Source organism: Portunus trituberculatus, chromosome 12 (genome assembly GCF_017591435.1).
Source record: "Portunus trituberculatus isolate SZX2019 chromosome 12, ASM1759143v1, whole genome shotgun sequence".
Lineage (NCBI taxonomy): Eukaryota > Metazoa > Arthropoda > Malacostraca > Decapoda > Portunidae > Portunus > Portunus trituberculatus.
Genome location: NC_059266.1, coordinates 1918368 through 1942038, shown reverse-complemented (window position 1 = coordinate 1942038; position 23671 = coordinate 1918368). Strand labels below are relative to the sequence as shown.

The 23671-nt window shown below is 41.0% G+C and overlaps 1 protein-coding gene and 1 long non-coding RNA gene across 16 annotated transcripts in view; both read left to right on the top strand.

Moving 5' to 3' along the window:
• LOC123502697 (gamma-aminobutyric acid receptor subunit beta-like) overlaps nt 1–4316 on the top strand; it is a 169393-nt gene extending 165077 nt beyond the window's left edge. For all 14 annotated transcript variants that reach the window (XM_045251890.1, XM_045251889.1, XM_045251896.1 and 11 more), the window contains one exon: nt 364–4316. In XM_045251890.1, the coding sequence (XP_045107825.1) occupies nt 364–525 (162 nt within the window). In that variant the 3' untranslated portion in view covers nt 526–4316. The remainder of the gene's footprint in view (nt 1–363) is intronic.
• Nucleotides 4317–8736: 4420 nt separating this feature from the next.
• On the top strand, nt 8737–23525 carry LOC123502682. Of its 2 annotated transcripts, none has more exons than XR_006674193.1 (7): nt 8737–8775; nt 10315–10532; nt 11990–12133; nt 17219–17479; nt 17946–18108; nt 19308–20355; nt 20592–23525. It is a non-coding gene; the product is annotated as an uncharacterized LOC123502682 (long non-coding RNA). The 2 variants fall into 2 exon arrangements; XR_006674194.1 differs by having other exon boundaries at nt 21981–22274.
• Nucleotides 23526–23671: the final 146 nt, after the last annotated feature.

Sequence of the window (23671 nt, the reverse complement as noted above, 5' to 3'; positions counted from 1 at the left end):
CAGCCTCATAAATCACTACTATTTGAATATTTCTTTAAACACAAAATATGTAGGACAAGCATTATACAGTAGTTAAAGAAGTAGTTTCTAATCATTAATTCAAATATATTCCTTTATCCTTTCCCTTTTCCTTTAATCACGAAGAGATACACAACTAAGTCTAAAATTTTGAAGTTAAAGAACTAGTTTGTCAAGTCAGTAGTTCACTAACTCTTCTTAATTTTATGTGCTTCAATAACCACGAGGAGATGAGTAGTAGCATTGCAGTTTAACAATATCAAGTCCTGTACTGTATTTACTTTACATTACCTTCTAGAACACGTTAACTAATACTCGTCTCTCCCCCTGTGTCTTTCCCTTCAGGGTCTCAACAAGCTGTATGGTTGCTCACCGTCTGACATCGACAAATACTCGCGGATCGTGTTCCCTGTTTGTTTCGTCTGTTTCAATCTCATGTACTGGATCATCTACCTGCATATCTCTGACGATTCCACAGAAGATCTCATCCTCCACAGCAACGAGTGAGGTGCCGCGAGGAGCGATACTAGAAGAAAAACTGCTAATAGTAATTGTACAAAAAATAAAATAAAAAAGAAAGAGGGCTAAAAAAAAAGTTAATGTATATGTCTTAAATTAACTGGAAAACTGAATTGGCTGGTATCTTAAGGCATCGCTCACATAAAGGTCGTTCCATGATTGTGTCATTTCGCTACGTTCGTCTTTCCTTGTGATTCGTGTCATGTTTCAAAAAAAGAAAAAAAGAACAGCACATTCGAGCCGGGATTGTTTGACTGCTTTTATTATTACTACCATTGTACTACTGTACTTACTTTACCATTGTTTATAGTCATTATTACTACTACGTACTATTGATGGATACGTTTACGGTGGATAAGTTTCGCTCAGAGTCAGATTATTAGCATCTTTTGGATTGATCGTAAGGAATAGTTTGTAATGGCTGAGATAACAGCATTTACATTACTATGACTTGTCTCAGGTTACGGTAATTCTCATGTAACTGTATAACTATAATGCAGTGATAATCATAACTACAATTACCCCACTTCCTCTCTTCAATCCTTTGGTTTTCAATCTCATCCGTTTTCCCGTCTTCTCTCGCTCTGTCTCTCGTGCTGTCCATCTGTCTCCCTTCCTCCTCCTCCTCGTCCTCCCCCTTCTCCGCCTCATAGCCTTGTGCCTTGAGTTCATTGGAGAGAAATATATCTCTCGTCGCCACGCTTAAACTCGCTTCCTTCCACATCTGAGAACTCAAGGGCCACGGCTCGGACAAGGGCGGCTCACACTCTAGAGAAGATAATGAGAAAGCTTGGCGCCACGCGAGGCCCGCCGCGGTGTGGAGAGGAGAGGAGCTGGGCGGTGGCGGGAGGGGGGAGGGAGGGAAGGGAGGGAATCGCTGAAGGGAGGAACACCGCGCCGGGCCGAGTAGCGCGAGCTGGTGGGGTGATGGAGTGCTAGACCCTCACGCCACGCCAGTTGGAAGTATTTAGGTAGTGCGCGTCTGCAGCTGCGTTTCTACTCTGAGAACTAACTTTGTACTAGACTATCAATAGCCCCTCGTCATCGTTCTTACGGTAGGACCTTTGTTGATCCCTCTAGGCTATGCTGTGTTCGTTTCCACCTCCTACCCCCTCCTCCTCCACCTCCTCCATAACACCTCTCGTCCCCTCCATCCCTTTCTCCTCTTCGCCCTCCCCTTCTCACCATTTTTTTCATTCTTTTTTTTTCAAGAAGCTTTCCTGTACAAAGGCCACCCACCAATCTGCTCACCACACAACCGTTGCTGTTTTCATGCTAACACGAGTGACATGTCTTTCAAGAAGTCTGTTTTCCCCGGCGGACCCACAGCCGGGTTGACTACTGCAGTTAGCGGAGTTGCCTGTCGGGACTCTTTGTTTATATGCACACCACATCCCCCACGACGGTGGTTTTTCAGTTGTAGGCCCAAAGAGAATTCTTGGCGGGATCTCTTTGATGTGATAAGTAGATTTCTGAGTTTCATGACCTATTACGGGATGTTCACGATTACTGGGTACTGCGAGGCTATCACGGGACAGACGTGTCATTACCAGAGAGCTACTAATACTGAGGAAATGTATAATATATAAATAGATATACCTATAAATACTATATGACTTTTGTACGAAACTGACGGGGCCGCGGCGGAGTCGATAGGCTGGGCGCCAGGACGTGTCGAAGTGCTAATTGTGATAAACTTGACAGTGAGGGCGAGTGTTGGAAACCCGCCCCGCCAAGACTGCCTCTCGCAGCTCCCCGCTTGCCTCCCAGTGCCCGCTTGCCCCTGAGGCACTGCTTGAAAGCGGTACCCCCCTCCTGCTGTTGGCGGCACCCTCACCCTTACCTCCCAACCCCCACGCTCCTTCCCCCACTCCCCGCTACGGTGGTGTGTGTCACCCTCACATCTGACCAGTCTTGTGATACGTCGACAGCCTCAGGACGCTGAAGTGTGTGTACAGTGAAGCGCATTGTGTTGAATCCCTCATTTAATAGTGCCTCTAGGCGTCGACCACCACCACCACCACCACCACCACAACCACCACCTCCAGAACAACTATAACATCGTCACCGCCACCGCCACCGCCGCCGCCGCCGCCGCTGCCACCGCTGCCATCATCATCATCAGTAACAGCAGTCAAGAGTCATGCACCCTGGAGCCCATCTCCCCACATGCGGCACACACACGCGCCATACAGCCACTATCGCAGCGTGTCGTCGCCCTAGATTTATATACAGAAGAGGAAACAGAATAATGTATTAACGCGCCCTGCACCACCACCCCCCCTACAGCCCCCGTCCCCTGCCGCTGTAGACCCCCTTTTCCTGGAGTAAGAGTTCGTTACGCCTTAACTTTTGTACACTGCGCAAGCCGGGAGGGGGCGGGAGGGGATGGCGGGCCCGGGAGGTGGTGCAGGCCGCCTCAGAGCAACAGTGGCTTGATGTGTTTAAACGCCTCAAGCATCTATGTTCATCGCTTTGTACCGCTTGAAGATATATAGCATACGCTAATGGTAATAACTAGAGTACTTTGCGTTACTGGTCAATGAGTAACTCAATAACTTGGGGCGGAAAGTTCGGGATATACGCGGTCGCTTTTATCTACATGTCTTCGCTGCCTGACGCTGACCGCACCAAACTAGGCAACACCACCTCAAAAATATACTAGTTAATGTCACAACTAACGTCAATTTTGCCATTTTCCCTAAACCAAATCAATCAGAATACAACTTCTGTTCAATACTCAAAAAAAAAGTACCAAATCTCCTTTTATATTTGCCAAAACAGAAAAATCAAGAAATCGCGCACGGCATTTAAAAGTAAGCGCGTCCTTTTCCCCTTTGTTAGCAGAGGAGCGGACACCATCAGCTGATCACACCAGCCTGTCCGTTTTTTTATGAAGCCGGTCACTGTTCGTTCTTCTGTTGAGCCTAATTTGTCCTGGGGCTCAGTGTCAGTGCTCTTCACTTTGTACATAGCTTATAGGGTACAACATTAAGGCTATCGCGTTCGTTTGTGCATGGTTTTTTCCACTTTTTGCGTTCCTCCATACCTAACAAATTTGGTCTGCTATAGTTAGTATGTGTGAAGTATGCCGAAAGATCATCATAGTTCCCCACACCCCACCTTTCGTTTTCTGTTGATATAATGGAAGGTTTTTGTTTGAATTGCATATATTTAGTACTTTTTAAAACAATCTACTGGGAGAAAGTGTGATCTCCCAGATGATAAACTCTCTCTCTCTCTCTCTCTCTCTCTCTCTCTCTCTCTGCTGCCAATTTTCGTACCACTAGTCTAAATCTCCGTGCATGTGAACTGTTTGTTTTCTTTGTGATCTTCCTTACCCCCTCGAGGTGTTGCCGCTGCTCTTCATCCATACCATTGTTGCCACATAGTCACTCACGATCGTTGTGCTCATCTTCATCACTCGTCCCTCATAGTCAATCACTTAGCCTCATCTCATTAATATTGTCATAGTCTACGCTCACCTCCGTTTTCTATACTCCCTAGCATCCCTCAGCCTCGTTTTCTATTACAATGATGTCTCGTATAAAAGTTTCTTCAGTTTTTCGTGTTCCTGTGGTTATAGTTGAGTCATTGTTGAGTCTTTATGATGATTACGTCACTGTAAGCTGCGTCTGTCTGTACGTTACCCCTTTGCATCATTAAAGAAGTCTTCATCTACGTAAGCCATTACCATTAGGAGCCTCTGACCACTTACTAGCCAACCTTGCGTATGTTTGCTTTGGAAATGTAGACTTTTTTATTCATTGCCTTTTCCGTTCGTTTTTTTTTTTTTTATTTCTCTGCAGTATGAGTCTAGTTATGGACATTTTATTATTATTATTATTTTTTTTTTTATTATTGCTGTTTAGGTTTTGATCGCAGTATTCGCGGATCAGATGCTGTTATTTATTTATTTATTTATTTTTTTATTTATTTATTTATTTTTTTTTTTGTCTTTTCGTGATTTATTTTTTGTGACCATTGCCTATACTTGAAAATGCATGTAATGATGACCTTAGTTCCTCATGATATATCGTAAAAAGTCGTTTCTTTATTAACGATAAACATATACATACATACATACATCTATACTTAACATTAAACGCAAAGAATATTAGCTTACCCCGTCGTGTTTATTGGTTTCAAGGTATATTAATGTCGAAATATATGTACTATGTATCATGCCATGCATTTTCCAGATATGTTGAATGTTTTTTGGGACCTTTTCATATTGTTTCGTCTTTCCTCTCCTTTATAGCGTTCATTGTGCGACTGAAATTAGTAGATACTGAACGAGGCTTAATCCGCATGACGAAGTAGAAACCTTTTATCGCTCCACCTCCTCCATAGGCAGGTTTCCGAATAGTGTTGCCTGGTTGTTCGTATTTAGGTTGGTTTTATATATAACATGAACTCTTTCTCGGTTTTACGGGAAGGCGAATATAAGACTGTCTTGTATAATGTATAGAGCCTGTTATGATTGAGCACTGAGCCTCACGCACCGATGTACCGTTAGCACTGACTTATATTCACTACTCTTACTCGTGTTATATTGCGCTCAAAGTATAAAAGAATAATAATAATAATGATACTAAATAATACTAATACTAATGATAATGATAATAATACTAATCACTAGCATAGGTCGTCTCATCATCCATTTAATAATCATGATTGTGTTATTTTTTCTTTCTTCTTGTCATGTTTTTTCCTTTATAGTTTTCTGGATGTGTTGATATATATATAAATATACGTAATATATATTTAATGGTATGTGTATATACATTTTTCTGTTTTATTTTTCATATCATATCAGCCATCATTGTATTGACATGAAGATAGTAATGGCTTGCATTTACATCCAGGCCTAGAGAGAAAGTTACGTTGTCTTTGGAAGTTTTTATAATATACATAGAACACTGCGCGGGGAAAACTTTGCCTAGATGCGCAGTCCTTCCCTTTTTTTTTTTTTTTCCGAAGCAAATCACCCCACCACCACCACCACCACCACCACAACCACCACCACCACCACCACCACCACCACCACCATTCATCACACACACACACACACAGCGATTCTTAAGTTGGTGTCTGTCAGTGCTCCCGTAGTGATGAGAGAGCAGTTTTTACTTTCTCCACAGTTATCTATGTACCGTGGACGAGTACTACGTACTTAGTTGTAGCGTCGTGAGGGTCACTGCTTGAAAGGCTCCTTTATTTCATTAAGAGTGGAAGAGATGCGTAGAATTCTTGCACGTAAAAGATTTCATTTCATCACATTGCTCAAGTTAGTAAGAAGGCAAAAAAATACATAAAAATAAAAAATAAAACAGTGTACACAGTTTGAGAAAAAAAATATATATATAAAAAAAGCTTGTTAACATTGTGACAGGAGATGCTAATAAGATATAATATATATAGTTATTTTTCAATTATCTGTGAATGCTCTTCGTTACACGTGGTCAAGTAGAACATTTATGTGACTCGTAGATCTATATAAAAAAAAAGTATGTATAGTTCTCTTATTTTTTGCTTTATTATGTAGCAGGATCCTTATATAGATGTTTAATTGTGTTAAGAATTGAGAAGTCTAACGTATGATGTATGAAAAGATATGGACAATGTAGATAAGATATTTAATACTGTTTACCAAAAACAAATGACGGAAAAAATAAGCATAATATATCTAAAAAAAATCAACACAATTTGTACATACTTATAAATATCCATCGTGCTCAGATGTAGTTTAAGAAAAAGTTTTACTCTTCGTTTCCCGTATAAACCTCTTTTTTTATGAATATATGAATAAGGATTTCTTTCATGGGGTTAAAAATGGAAATCGTAACAAAAAGATAAACAAAATCGGTATTGAATTTTGGCGTCATGGTGGTTCTCTTTATGGAATTTATAGTGAAAAGAAATTAATAACCGCCTCGATCGTCGTTTCTTTTGTGTATTAATTCGGTGTATGATTATTGAGCGGGACGATGACAAGAGGCACCGGTGGGCAAACTATACAGCGTTATATACAATTGTCACTAAGAGCTCAAAATTAATGACGAAAAGAAATTGATAATGGCGACTGATATTCTAATATTCTTAAACTTTTAGAAAGACTGAACAGAGACGAAAGCCTATTATTATTATTGTTATTATTGTTATTATTATTATTATTATTGTCCCCGCGCCTTTTTATTTATTGTGAAGAATAGGGCAAGTCCGGTAATTATTGTATAGATATATTCAAAGAAAATATTCAGTTCATTCAGGGCAGCACCTCATCCTTTCCTGATAATAACAAAAAATGAAAAGAGAAAGGAACATTTTTTCTTTTCTTCTCTTTCGAAGGTCGAGTTATTTGAGGAGTAACCTTTTTATCATTATCGTCGTTATCATCGTTATTTCGTTGGATGCCTCTCTAGATAGTCTTCGTACGTCATCAGGTCACCAAGATATACTCGTGCATATGTTAAGTCTCACCACGTCTCCCCTGCGCGGTCGGCAGTCTCATTACAACGAAAAAACAACCTTTTTCCCCCGACAAACAAAAAGAAATACTCAAACAAGTAAAAGGTAAAAGGTAAAAAAGCCAAACTACTCATAAGAACGCCATAGGAAGCCGTAAGACCGATATTGTGTCCCTTGGTCCGCGTGCCCTTCACTTTTTAGCCTCCCATTCCAACACGCGTTCACAGCCTCATTTCCTCGTTTGTTTCCGTCACCAGCGTTCGTAACTGCACTTCACGGACGCCGGCCAGCGCGGCGCACACCCGCCTGGCCCACTGGTGTCCCCACTGCTCGGCGCGGCGTGTTATTAAGGGAGTTCAAGAGATAAAATTAATTGCAAAGTCTGCGCCGTGGTCACCCAAGTACAAACTGCTGAGGGTCGCGTCGCTGCTCCGCCTCGCGCGACCTCCGGAACGAGAATGGCGAATCGACGGCTGATAAAAAGTCAAATGTTAAACAAAAGTACTATTAAAACCTAGCAAACTATATTTACTATTTTCCAAACCACAAAAGAAAAGTAACTACATAAAAATTTACTAAAGAATATGGTGCTGTACACGATATTTAGATGGAGAACACACCCCACTACCCTCCCCTCCCTCCCTCCTCCTCCCCCGTTCAATATGGTTATATATATAAATATATATATATTATCACCTCTAATATACCTTTCTATAAGCAGTCAGAGTTTTTGTACAGGCAGATCATGTAGCACTTTCTTCCTCCATCGCACGTTGGTTTGGTTTCGGTCTAGAGTTCGTTTCTAATACCAGTGGTCTAGTCTGTTACGCCATTTCTAGCAACAGTGCTTACTTATTAAACATGAAATTGATTAGAGATTAGGATTTTCCATACTGCTGGTAGTGCATATCAACTCCCGTCTGCATTGTGTGTAACTCTCTGTAATAAATTAATAAACAAATATGTTCAACTTGTATTCTTTTATGGGGATTTGGGGAACTCCTCTACACTGTAATTCACTGTTTGATCTGCTGCAGTCTCTGACGAGACAGCCAGACGTTACCCTTCGGAACGAGCTCAGAGCTCATTGTTTCCGATCTTCGGATAGGCCTGAGACCAGGCACACACCACACACCGGGACAACAAGGTCACAACTCCTCGATTTATATCCCGTACCTACTCACACCCAAATAGCTCCACCCGGCCGGGGAATCGAACCCCGGTCATCTGGCTTGTGAAGCCAGCGCTCTAACCACTGAGCTACCGGGCCGGGTGTGTGTGTGTGTGTGTGTGTGTAACATCAGTTACTAGTAAAATTTTCAGCAGTACACTCGAAACAAGCACCATAGAACTGTTAGACCTCCTGAGCATCAACAGCTTTTTCTGAAACATTAGTAACACACTTAATTTCTTCAGTACCACGATGCGTTTTCGTATTCATTCTGCTTACCATTTGATGATTTTATTCAGCTTCAGAAACAAATGTTAGGATTAGAATAGTAATCTTTTGACCTCCATAGACCGTCCCTAATGCAAATAAAATCGTCTAATCACACCCAAAAATCATGGTAAAAATGCGTCTCATTATTGATGGGGTTAAGGAGACACTGACACGATTGCATAACTTTCATGGGGCATGCTTTCCTGCTACCTTGGTCTGGAATCCCTGACCACCTGTTCGAGCAGCTTGCCGGCGGCCGGCGCGGCTTCGCCACTTCATTGTGAGCAGCCGGACAGAGAGGAGGTACGACGTGGTTTCAGCAACAGGTATTTTCTCTCCATTTATGATGGTTCATCAGCAACAGATATTTTCTCTTCATTTATGATAGTTCACTACAGCGAAGTTTTTTTCTTTCTTTTTTTTTTTTTTTTTTTTATTGGTTACAACAGTGTACCTAAACGTGCATGAAGAAAAGTAGTGTCTTGATGATCGAGCTGCGGCAGCAAGCTCAATGAGGCAGTTTATCCGTTGACTAACTTACCCCGTAATGTGTCCGCTAAAATATGGGTAAAGTGCCTGTATTGGAATTATGTGAAATGACTAGACGGCGATAAGGAAGGAAGAAGGCTGAAGCAAAGTAAGTCACTTAACAAACAACATTTTCACGCAAGGAAGGCTGCACAGTGAGAGAGAGAGAGAGAGAGAGAGAGAGAGAGAGAGGTGCTGCCGCCGCCATTTTTTTTTTTTTTTTTAGGCCATCACCCTGTCTTGGGTATTAGGCCATTTATTTATTTTTTACTTTTTTTAACTTTTATATTTCTTTTAAAATAAAGCCTGTTATTTTATTTTAACATATATAGTTTTTATTGGTTTTGTTTATATATATATATATATATATATATATATATATATATATATATATATATATATATATATATATATATATATATATATAATTTTTTTTTTTTTTTTGTTAACATTAAGTATCTTCACACATTCTCAGTCAGGAGACTGTTCGAGCTGAGCTTAGGACAGTGATCATCATGAAAATCCTAGATTGTGTGTGTTTCTCTCCATAATAAGATTGTAGGGATGAAAATAAATAAACAAATAAGGAAGGTTAGTGAGAGGAAAAAAGTTAACCCAATAATGGTTAGAAGAACAGGAAATAAGGTAACAAAGATAATTTAGGTGAACACAATAATTACAAATATTACTCTTTACTAATACATTGATAACAGGCTGTAGAGTATTTTAGCATTAATGAAGCCAGAACAGAGAAGAATATGGGAGACAGCCAGTAACGAGACAGTAAGTGAAGCACTGAAGTTTCAATATTAGGTTCACATGCTTCACACGCTCTTCTCTTTCACCACGACTATTTAAAAGGCTGGAGAGATGGTTAGCCACGTTCTCAAGTGTTCTCCTATCATCAACGTAGAAATTTTATCAAACTGTCACTAGAACCATGAAAACACCCTTAAAAGCTCTTGGCATTTCATCATAACTATTTCTAAAGCCCGCAAGTATGATTAGCCGGGTTTTCAAGTGTTTCTTCTGTTAATGTAGAATTTTTTTTAATATTAGAATAATAAAGAACACCCTTAAAAACCCGTGTCACTTCACCATGACTATTTATGTAATGTCTTATGATTAATATGCAACTTACAATTAACATCCAATATTCAATAATAGCCAAGCGCGTAAAAAAAAAAAAAAAAATCATAAACGTGAAATACGGTGAGCATTATTACCACAACATGTAAGCGTGTCATGCTGCGGTGTGTGTGTGTGTGTGTGTGTGTGTGTGTGTGTGTGTGTGTGTCCTTTGTTGTGTCACCACTGCTCTCCTCCCCCTCCCCTAGGTGAGTGACCGTGACCTTATCTCCGAAGGCGACAGCTTTGAAAACATGGGTGTGTACCTGGAAAAGGCCGTGTCGCTCTCTGTACTCCTGCAGAAGCAAACTGGCGTGCGTCCGCTGTACTTTGGCTGCAACCTTCGTCGCCCGACGCCACCACCTCCGACCTCTGCTCCTACGGTGTGTGCAACGCCACGCTCGTCATGAAGTGCATACTGGAAAAGGTGTGTGTATGTGTGTGTGTGTGTGTGTGTGTGTGTGTGTGTGTGTGTGTGTGTGTGTGTGTCATGCCACCCGAGGTCCCTGATACCAGAAAGAAGAGGAAGAAACATTGAAACAGTGGTAACAAGGGCGTGATGATGGTGGTGGTGGTCGTGGTCTGCCTCACTCTGTCTCCAGCTTGGCAAATCTTCATTAATTTATAAAGCCAAGGTAGATAATTTGGCAAACTTTATTAAATTACACTCTTATTAGGAAAAGTGTTGTAATACTCTATTTTCTTTTGACTTTTGATGTTGAAGAAAATTTGACTTGGCGCTGGCGTAGGTAAGATCGAGAAAGAGTTTGGGTGGCTAGGGATGTATACAGCTGTGATTGGTCCAGCTCTTACACACACACACACACACACACACACACACACATAAATAAATAGATAGTTTATTAACCATAGCGTAAATGATGATAACCCAATATAAACAGACACACACACACACACACACACACCCGGTAGCTCAGTGGTTAGAGCGCTGGCTTCACAAGCCAGAGGACCGGGGTTCGATTCCCCGGCCGGGTGGAGATATTTGGGTGTGTTTCCTTTCACGTGTAGCCCCTGTTCACCTAGCAGTGAGTAGGTACGGGATGTAGATCGAGGAGTTGTGACCTTGTTGTCCCGGTGTGTGGTGTGTGTCTGGTCTCAGACCTATCCGAAGATCGGAAATAATGAGCTCTGAGCTCGTTCCGTAGGGTAACGTCTGGCTGTCTCGTCAGAGACTGCAGCAGATCAAACAGTGAAACACACACACACACACACACACACACACACACGGAAAGCGGCGAGGCAAATGGGCAAGCCTCTTAATGTGTAGCCCCTCTTCACCTAGGAGTAAATAGGTACGGGATGTAACTCGAGGGGTTGTGGCCTCGCTTTCCCGGTTTGTGGAATGTGTTGTGGTCTCAGTCCTACCCGAAGATCGGTCTTTGAGCTCTGAGTTCACTCCGTAATGGGAAAAGCTGGCTGGGTAACTAGCAGACGGCCGCGGTGGTGATAAAGAACAGTAATAGCTGTTGAAAAATCTACCATCTTGCAGGAAAGGGAGAAAAAATAGATTTTTCACCTTGCCTTATGAATTCAACCTCTGTATTTCAAATTCTCTTTTCCTGCGTTTTTATCCTCTTTTTAACTCTTCCTCGATCCCTACGCTCCCATTCCTCCATTCTTTGTTTTCTCCTCCTCCTCCTCCTCCTCCCCCAACAGGGACGCACTAATGTAAATATCAGCTTAAATCACTCGTTGTGCTAGTTTGTTATATATAAGGTATAGTTAAGTTCGTGAGGCCATATGATGTTGACACTGACTTATATTATTATTATCATTATGCATATAAGTACAGGATAAGTTGTAGTACCTAAGCAGGTAGTACTAATTTCACTCTTAATAGCAAACTTTCTTTTCAAATAATAGGTTGTTAACATGTCCAGTGGGCTGCGCTCCTGACAGTGGCGCCACCTTCCCCCCTGCACTTAAGAAAGCAGTGCGTGGCAGTACGTAGCTGAGTGTGGTTTAGGATTGATGTGTGCCGCTAACAGTGAGGGAAGGAATCTTGAGGTGAGTGTGGTGGTGGTAGTGAGGAATCTTACGAATATATTGCAAAGATAGATATATATATATATATATATATATATATATATATATATATATATATATATATATATATATATATATATATATATATATATATATATATATATATATATATATATATATATAGAGAGAGAGAGAGAGAGAGAGAGAGAGAGAGAGAGAGAGAGAGAGAGAGAGAGAGCTATTCCATTCACGTGCAGCGATACAAGTGGAAATATGTAATAGGTGAAAACAATTTGATGTGTAGGCATTGTTTTCAGTAAGATCTCAAGCACACACAGTGACTTGCATACACTTATTCATTGGGGTTAACTAGTATCAAAGCTATTTAGGGTGTGCGTTGCCGTAACCCCTTCAGTACCAGGACGCGTTTCCCTATGCATTCTGCTATTTGGTGATTTTATACAGCTTCAGAAACTTATGTGGGGGGATTAAAATAGTGAAGACTCCAGCCATTAATCTTCTGACCTCCATAGACCCTTCCTAATGTCAATAAAATCGCCTAATCAAACCCAAAAATCAAGGTAAAAGAATTGCGAGGAACCTTGATTTGTTCTCGCCAGCCACTCCACGAACGACGATGGAAAGTGGAAACATGTCGGGTGAAAACAAGGCGCTGTGTTGTTACTGTTGTCGTCCATAAACTCTCAATCTATCTCTGTGGGCACTGTTGTCATTAAGATCTCCAGCACTGAATTACCGCCATGCACTCATTTATGGGCGTCTGAGTGAGTCGAGTCTAATCCCTTAAGTGGCATTTTTATGATAGTTTGTGTGTGATTAGATGATTTTGCTTACAATAAGAAGGGTCTACGGTGTCAGAGATTAATGGCCAGTTTTCACTATTTTAATCCCCACATAAGTTTTGTGAAGCTGTATAAAATGCTTGAGTAATAGCCAGAATAAATATGAAAACACGTCATGGTACACGGCGGGGCGAGGCGAGGCGATAGAGGCACCTTGCTTTGCTCCGGGCTATGTGTTTCCTACATATAATAGCTTCCCCTTGCTCAATAAGCGCTAAGAATAGGACACATTTCGCTATACGCTATTACTTGCAGTTTGTGTTGACAGACTAGGATAATAAAGAGGGACGCCAGAGATGAGACGTATACAAAACGGTGAAATGACACACACACACACACACACACACACACACACACACAGTCTGAGTCCTATCCGAAGATCTGTCTATGTGCTCTGAGCTTGTTCCGTAATGGGGAAGGCTGGCTGGGTGACTACCGGGCGACCATAGTGAATCACACACACACACACACACACACACACACACACACACACACACACACACACACGCTAAGTACCATGAAAGAAAATGACACACACACACACACACACACACACACACACAGCCACCTTTCCCTCCAACACCCTCCAGCTGGGAGCTGGGTGTCAGTGGTTCCAGCTGGTGGGCTCCCTCATAACGAAACATAAGGCAACACACACACACACACACACACACACACACACACACACACACACACACACACACACACACACCCACCCCCACACCCTCGGGCCTGGAGCCAGGTATCGGCCTGGGTCCAGCCGGGGTGGGGTCAACCCCTTGATGACGTCACATATATTCGTTACGCAAATCATTTTGAAAATGAGGATTCCCAAAAAGGCAGCTGGACACGAATGTTATAAAAATTCTGACTCGTTATCAATCGAAACTAACTTCTAAAATACAAAAACATTGCCGAGAAAAGGAATAATAAAAATAGCTCAAAAATATACTAAATAAAGTATTAGAACTTCGACTTGCTTAAACACAATTTCATAGCCCACCAATTTCATTCAACTGAATCGATAACGTTTTCTAAAAATTATGACTATCATTTCGATATATCAAAACCTGGCAACTCGCCCTATTAGAAAAAATAATATTTAAAAAATTACGTTGTTTACAATATTAACAGGACTACATATCATTCTTAAAGTCCACATCTTTAACTTCTCAGGAGCCTTGCACACTTTTCTCATGATAAACCATCTTTTGAAAACACAAACACTTCGCTACAACCTCAAATAAAAAATCACAGATAGCGGAGGTAAAAATTTTTGCGTATTTTGGCCCTCCCATTCAAGTCATAAACACCCTCTACATCACCGTACTTCACTCAACTCAAGCATGGAAGACACGTAAAACACTGCGAACTATCATTAGAAACCCTTAAAAGGCACTTGTGACTCGAAATAAATTAACTGAGACAAATATAAATAATAGTGGAAGTCGAGCATCTGGGACCGGCGTTTTGGGCGGGACCTGGTGATGACGTCACAGCCTGGGGCTCGTGACGTCATGGGTAGGCCCGCTTCTCGCTGAGCCTCCATAGCACACAAATCAGGTACTTGCGGATATATTTCAACAACTGACATGAAAGATTAGGCCTATAGGCCTGTAATGAGTGAGGGATGAGGTAGATGATGGCTGAGAGAGAGGCGGCGGATCAGGGGATCGGTTTGTTAACATTTTCAAGATTTGAATTACTTGGTTTTTATAAGTATGTGCAGGTGTTAGTTCACTGATATGTTGTCCTGGAGGTTACCAACGTTAGGTTATGACATGGCACCACCGTGAAATGATGAGTTACACCAATATATTACTTACGTTAGCCAAAGACTGCTCGGCGGCGGCTGTCCGTGTCACTAGCAGGCACCCACACTCCACTGTCCACTTTGTGTCCTCAACCATTTTTAAATAGTTAACCTCTGATTACGGAGAGGCTACACACACAATATTCTCTTCGCTACTATAGATATCACTATTATCGGTATCTTCATCTCCACCACTCACTGTCCCTCACGGCCAGCGCCTTGTCCTGCCAAGTGCAGAGCGGCTCACGGACTGGTGGGCAAATTCCGGTACCAGTACCGGTGATACTGGAATTGTGTTCTGGAACACAATTAAGACTGGACAGCTGCATGGTGCATGTTTGTTGTGCTGGCAGCAGGTGTGGCCAGAATCCTGCACTACCAGAGGCTCATACACCAAGGAAATCTTCAAACCTGACTCCCTTGCCATTGAAGCTCAGTGTATGTGCGTGCGCGTGTATTTACCTAGTTGCATATTGCAGGGATGGAAGCTCATAGTGACGTCTGTATCCATATCTTTTTGTCCAATTTTTCTACAAATTTATGCACATTTTTTACTGTTACAGTCTTCACTCAGTCCATTCAAGATGTTCACCATTGTTTTTCTTTTTTATATATATATGTAAGGGGGGAAAACAGTCAAGGGCAACAAAAATGGTGATTAGAAGAAAAGGCCCATTGAGGTGCTGCTCGCTAAGTGAGTTGAATAGGTAACAACAGAAAGGTGACTCCAGGGTAGGAGTCATCACTTTTTTTGTGCGTGAAAAATATGTGTAGCTAGCGCATGTTGTTTTGTGTGAAGGAAGAGAGTTGTCTTTAGAGGGCAGGCTGTGACTGCTCCCTTGTGTTGTGAGATACAAAAGGAAATGTTCTGCGAGGTCACTCTTGGCTTTAATGGCAAATTCATAGCATCCCCTGAACCAGTGCCAAGACTTCACTGGGAGTAATTATCATTTCGGCAGATGTCTACTGCCTCCTTCTGTGGAAAACTAAACTTTATAATGTTCCTCAAACAATGCATCTTTATGATCTGGACTGTCTGTCCTTGGTTCCATCTGTCTCCATCTTCTGTCAGTGACGCCAGATCTTGTCTGTCTATCTTTTCCTTAGGTTTACTATCTTATGAATTGTTATTAGATCACCTCTCTCTCATCTATCCTTCAAAGAGTTGGTAGTCCCATTTCCTTTGGCCTTTCCTCATAGTTGTGGTCCTTCATCTCTGGCACCATTTTTGTAGCTGTCCTTTGGATTCGTTCTAATTCGTGACATCTTCTGGCATGTGTAGAGACCACACCACATCACACTACACCACATCACACCACACTACATAACACCACACCACACCACACCACACCATACCACACCTGCATATTCAAGTCTGGATCTTATCATTGTGATTATGATTTTTCATCATACTTGTATCCATGTAATTAAATGCCACCCTGATATTTGTTAGTGTCTGAATATGTGGAAGTGTCTTTGTGGGGTCAGTGTGTCTTGTATACCATTCCAAGGTCTTTCTCTTCCTTCCTCTTCATTATAATCTTTACTCCCATTTTGTATTCCCACGTAGATCTTTATTACTTTTACCCATTTCCATCACATCATTTCTTAGCATTAAATTCTGATTTCCACTCCTTGCAATTCCATACAGTCCTCATTGCTCTTTATTACTCTCAAGAGTTTCACATCATCTGCAAACAAATTTGTGTAGCTATTCAATCCCTCTTGTATATCATTAAGATGTATCTGAAACATTATTGGTGCCAGCACTGAACCCTGTGGTACGCCACTAGTTACTATGCTCCAACCTGATGAGGTGTCTCTTACCGCAGTCCTCATTTCTCCTTCATCTAGCTTAAGATATTTCCTTCTTCATGTCATGCCCACACACACAGGCATCAAGCAGCGGTATGGAAACCACCTGTGTGAGGCAAGATTTTTTAAAGATTTTGAGGTTATCCAGCCTGAACTTTCCTCCTGGAACATCAATGGACAGTTGGTGTTAGATGTGTTGGCAGCAGGTGTAGCCCAGACTCATGCAATACCAGAGAGAATCCTATGCCAAGAGGATCCTCAACCCTGACTCCCTTGCCTCTAAGATTAGTGTGTGTGTGTGTGTGTGTGTGTGTGTGTGTTCGTGTTCGTGTTCATGTCTGGGGAGTAGGAGCTTATTTTTTTTACCGTTTTTGAGTGCTATGTGTGTGTTTGTATCTGTAATTTGTTTTATAATGTTTGTGCCCGTGTTTGGTTTAGTTTATTCAGGTTAAGTTATGATAGGATCACTTAACATTAACTAAGCTTACACTTCACATGACAAACTTTACACATTGATTGTTTTTTTACATCTTGGACTCCCAATATGTTCTCCACTCCACCTCTCCACTTTCCATTTCCTCCTCATGATAAACAAAACTGGCATTTCTCCAACAGAAAAGGCAAACACTAGTCACAACCAGCAAGTGTATGCTCCACCAGTCCCCCAAGCCCCCTCAGCACTACCTCTCCGCCTGCTGTGCCTCCACCTCAACAGGGATGGGGTCAGCAGGAGGACTGTATGTGGCATGTGACTTGCTCCTGCTGCAGCCCCTCACAGTGGTCCTCTTCACTCTGCCGGGTCACAGGTCAATGCACGGCTTGCTCTTGTGTCAGTGTGGATTGGCTGGAGAAATGGTCATTTACAGTGGATGAGAGGTGAGGGGTTTATATGCATCACTATTGTTGTCACTTTTATTATTTTATATTTTTTCATATTATTACATTTATCATTTTTCTAACTGTATTGCCTTTTTTCTTCTCTTGTTATCATTCTTTTGTCTGTCATTTTTGTTGTCTTTTTTTTTCATTTTTATTATAACTTTTCTGTTGCCTTTTTTTTATATAGCTACCATATTTTTATTTGGTTTTTAAGATGTTTTTCCATTATTTTCATCACTTTTACATTAATACCACTATTGTTATCATTTTTTTCCCTTTACTTACCATGATGTTTTCACTTGCCATTTTTTTTTTTTTTTATTTCACCTTAGTTATCATTTTACATCACTACAACCCTCTTTGTCTATAACTTCTGCTATAACCCACAAATCACCTCAATAATTAATAAGACTTACCATTCTACACAATATCTTATACTAAAACCCATGCAATTTCTTTCTAGGATGGGGCAGTGTCTCCTGGAGCTGTGAGAGGTGATGGAGGTGATACGATACCTTGAGTACACTCAGGACCTGCATGCAACACCACCTCATGCGGACACCTTCTCCATTGACCTTGTAATGTTTGTTAGCAAGCTGGTGGAGTCACAGGACCAGGAGCAGAGGGTAAGCAAGTTTAAGGAGGAGTGGTATTGAAAGGAACTGGTTATTGTAATGGAAGTTAAGACTGGTGATGTTAGTGTACTAGGGAAAATATAGGAGTAAGAGGTAGATGGTTAGATGAATCTTGTTTGATGAGAGAAATTGAAAGTAAAAGTGTGTTTGTGGAATTGTAGTGAAAATTAAGGTAAGTTTTGCTTGTGTACGTGGAAAATTTCTGGTAGTAAGAGGTGGATGGTTAGAAAAATGTTTGATGGGGTATATTGAAAGTATAAGTGTGTTTCTGTAGTGAATTGTTGTTATAGTGATATTTAAGACCAATTATGTTTCTATACTTTTGAATTTTTTGGAATGGATGATGAAAGGAAATTGTAATATTGAAACTAGTTAATTGCCGAGTAGGAAATGTGGGAAATATATTGAAAATGAACATTTCTTATAATAATGGGCAGGTTATTTGAGGAATACATAGACAAGTTAAATTCAATACAAGAATAATGATCAACATAAAATCAGAAATTTTTAATATTGAAATTAAAAAAGAAAGGATAGATAAATAATTATAAATGCATCTTTGGCATGCAAGCCATCTTGTAAAGGATCCTTAATATGCACACACACACACACACACACACACACACACACACACACACACACACACACACACACACCAAAGAAATGTTGGATTTTCATAGATATGGATAGTACAAACATAGCTCTTTTCCCTCTGAATTGGTGTGTGGAGTGTGGTGTGGTCTCGGTTGTACTTTAAGATTGGTCTATGAGCTCTGAGCTCACTCCATCACACCAGTAGGTGAAGGCACACAAGACATACCTGTCTAATTTTTTTGAGGTGCACTTGGATAATGGTCACAGCACACCAGATTTGAGAACCACTCATTTAGCAGGATGTGTACTTTTTCTTTGCACAAATCCATATATTGAGGGATGGATATTAAGACAACAGATGATAAGTGGTTTACTCAAGGCAGGTTTATTTTTAAGGCCAGGACAGGATAGTGAAGGACAACCATAGAATGAGGTCTTGACCCCTGGATCAAATTCTGCTTGCTTCATCATTGCAGATGGCAGTGTAGGGAGACACTTTGGCACTGTATCAATCTGAGTTTTGGTTTCAAATATGATGATTTTGTAATATGAAACAAATCGATACCTACTAACCAATATGATTTTCTATTTGGTAGTCCTGATGGTGCTGGATTCCTGCAGGAAGAGGATAGAATTCTACAGCATGCCAGTCAAGATAAAGGACACTCCACCACTGCCCGACAATGGAGAGTAGCAAGAGCATGTAGTTTCAAGGTCATCTTCTCCCAAAAGCAAAGCAGAACCTCTCTACCAAGGGTTATTAGGTGACGTGTCTGAGTAAGACCAAGAAGACTGAAGAGCAGAGCATTGCACTTGTTGGTTTAGAGGAAGAAAACACTAAGCTCAAAAGCAGTGTGCAGCAGATGGTGGGCTTTGTGTATAAGATCAAAGATAGCTATGATGCTGCAGAGAAGATACACCTACAAATAGAGGAATAGCAACAGGAGTGGGAGGCAAAGGTGGTCAGTGTCAGTAAAGACCACAGCCACATCCAGGAGGAACTGCAGAAAACTGAGGGATCCTTCTTTGAACTTGTGAGAAAGTCAAACAAGTTACTCATGAGAAGAATAATTATGTTGAGTACAACTGTGCTTTCAGTACTATGCAGGAGAAACATGAAAAGGCTCAAGAGGAACACATGAACAAGAGATGAAGAAAGCATCAGGCATAATTAAACATGCTGAATTGAAGATCTTTCTCTCACAGACTCTGTAACCAAGAAAGATGCAGAGATGAAGAGACACCCCACTCTTTTGGAAGACCTCACAGGGAACATAAGAGGTTTAAGAACAAAGTATGAAAGTGCAGAGGATGATGAACTAGAAAAAAAAAATACAAGGCATTAAGAATGTTTTGGAAGAAGTTTAAGAAAGAAGCTTGCTTGTGGATCCAAGGAGCCAGCAACTTAGAAGAAATTGGCACCAAAGAAACAATTAAAGCAGAAGATGTGAAGATAGGTGTGGTGATGGTGAGGATCCTGTGATGCAGTATTAATACATTGGAGGACAGGATTCACCTCAACCAAGGCAGGAATGAAATATGGATGACGACTGGCCAAGTGGATGAGGGCAAGGAGGTTTACTGTGAAGAGACATGACAAGGAGGACCCTCAGACAACAGTACACAAGAGGAGAAACTAACAAGGTGAAGTAAATGTGTGAAGATTGGAGATGGGGTTTATGAATGTGAATGACCAAATTAGGGCATAATAGGAGTAATGAGAGGGGGAAGATAAGAAAGGAATGAATGGATGGTAGTAGTGTTGTGTATCCATCTTGAAAAAATGAATATGGAGGAGTTTCTGGAGAAAATGTAATGTATCAGATGTAGGAACTATTAGAAAATAAGATGCTGTTCTTCTACTTGTCTTTTGTTTACAGGAGTTAATGATCTGAAGGCCAAGAGGAGTAGCATGTAGGGGAGATACACAAAATGGTAACATGCATCTTGAATGGATATGAAAAATGAAGCTGCTGAGCCAAAATAATGTTAGGTTCTTGTGTGATGAATGCCTGGAACAAAACACAGGATGTATGTATGACAAAGGAGTATTAGAAGCTTAAAGAAAGCAGCGATAAGAGCTGCCAAACAGAAACCAAGAAGAGTGGCACCAAGGCCCAGAAAGACACTGCCAAGAATCAGCAAGATGTGACAAGACTGGACTAGAAATGTGAAAGAATGATCATGATGAAGGCCCCCAGTAAAGATTATTGGGGCATAACATGCCTGTTTAAGTCAGGTGCTTCTTGCCTGTGGAGTATTATGTGCTTCTTGCCTGGGAGTATTATGTTAATTGAAAAAAAGACAAAGCAAGAGACCAAGAAGATGGAAGATGCCATACACATTGTCCAGGGTGGAGGAAATCAGTTACAGGAAAATGGAATGGATATCACTGTGAAAGAAATAGTGGTAAGAATCCTAAGATAAACATGAGAAAGTATGGAGTACGAGAGGATGAGAAGTGTAACAAAGTTTAAAAAAGTGAATGGGCCAAGCAGAATGAGGATGGAAATAAGATAGAGCAGATGAAGGCAAAAACAGTGTGTGGTGTGTGGACCTGATGTGAAGAATGAATGAATGACTGAGGATATACATGGAATGGAAGAGAGGCAAGAAAGGCTCGGAAGTTTGGATGTATGAATGTGAGGTGTAGGAAACAATGCCATGAGTTACATGGATAAAGTAGAATACACAAATGATCATGGGATGTAAGAAATGTGGTGAAGTAGGCAATAGTTGAAATGTGTGGGACTGAGTGAATGAAAGAATAAGGTGGAATAAAACTGCTTTGGAGAGGTACAGAGAGAAATGGACTGCAGTGAGAGAAGTTGGTATGAGGGAATCTCTTTGACCACCATGTATGGATGTGAATGCAAGGAATTTGAGTCCTGCAGCAAAGTGTGTCAGATGTTTAATATAGGAGAGGATGAAACAGTGGAGCTTGTGGTCCTTACTGTCTTAGTTCACACACTCCAGCGCCACATACTCCACTGTCTCATCCTCATACCACACGTCTGGCACACTTTGCTGCAGAATTCAGACTCCTTGCATTCACATCCATACATGGTGCTCTTGGGAAAGAGAGATCATCACAGATTTCCCTTGTACCACTTTCTATACCAACTCCAAAGTGCTCTTTTTGATCAACATTATTGTAACATTCACTCAGTCCCACACGTTCCACTATTTGTCTCACTCTTCCTCTGTCTTACATCCCGTGCTACCTTCAACTATTCTTACTCTCAATCACACATCTTTTCTTGCTACAGGAAAATGGAGTTGAAGCTGTGATGCCTGCAGTAGTGGTAGGAATCCGAAGATAACCATGAAATATTAATAATTACGTGGAGTACAAGAGGATGAGAAGAGTACTAGTAACAAAGTTCAACAGTAGTGAATGGCCAACAGCAGGAGGAACAGGAACATGACCTCAACCTGGATCAGACCTTCAGTGATAGATACCCTATTCTGTACAAGGGATGTGTAGTTCAGACCTTCAGTGATAGATAGCACACTATTCTGTACAAGGGATGTGTAGTTCACTTTATTACAGATAGCAACACAATTCATGAGAATGAGACAGAGAGACACTACTACTGAAGGCAAGGACATTCTCATCCTTGTGTTGCTGTGTGTGGACCTGAAGTGAAAAATAAATTAATGACTGAGGCTACAAGGAATGGAAGATATAGGTCAACAATCAGACAGAAAGGTATTATTAAGTTTGGATGTATGAATGTGAGGTGTAGGAATCTATGCCATGAGTGAGGATGGTTTAAGTAGGATACACAAGTGATCACGGTATGTTAGAAAGTGGAGAAATGTGGTAAGGTAGACAATAGTGAAATGAGTGGGACTGAGTGAATGAAAGAATAAGATGGATGAATTAAAACCACTTTGAAGTATATAGAAAGAAAGAGGCCCCAATGATATGATATGAGTATGTATCTCTTGACCAAGGGCACTGTGTATGGATGTGATTGCAGTCCTGTGGAATGTGTGCGATATTGGAGAAGATGAAATGGTGGATCATGTGATGCTTATTGTCTGGCATACTTCACACACTCCAACACCACATGCTTCACCATCTCATCCTCTACCATATCACTCTGGCACACTTTGCTGCAGGACTACAACTCCTTGCATTCACATCCATACACAGTTTCTCCTTGCTCTAAAGACATCACCACCAAGACTTCCATCATATCACTTTTCTTACACTGGAGCCTCTCTCTATACTACTCCAGAGTAGTAGTCTTTTGTTCCACTTTATATTCTTCCATTCTCTCAATCCCACATTTCAATTGTCTGCCTCACTCTTCCTTTACATCCCATGCCCAATCATGGCTGAGTTTCCTGCACCTCACATTCACACATCCAAATTTCATGCCTTTTGTGCCTGATTGTTGACCTCACTTACATTCTTTGTATCCTCAATCATTCATTCTTCATTCACCAGGTAAAACACATACATCCTTAATATTGCTGTCTGCATTAAAGTGAACTACACACCTGGTGTTAGAGCCCAAGGCCCTGGGTTCAGGTTTAGATCATCTCATCCTGCAAAAATAACCTGCACATCAGTGAGGAAGCTTTGGTTTGTCAATTAACACCTGCAACACACCATTCAGCATATTATATCTTTAGATTTTGTTTATAATGAAGTAAGTGTTCTCTGAGGTCTGTTCAACAAATGAATATAATATGTCCCTTTTAAACCACCAAAAGGAACCTAGCTGGTGCACAGTTATTTGCATATTGTTGCCCTTGTTGACTCTCAGGCCATTTTAAACTCAGGGAACATCCAGCTGTCTGAAGAGTCTGGAGCCTGGCCAAGAAATCCAGAATCAATGTAAAAAAATCACTAACTGTTGTGTTGCAGGAGTCAAGCAGCACCATAGTTAGTTAATTTTTCTTTACATCAATTCTGTATTTCTTGGCCAGGCTCCAGACTCTCCGG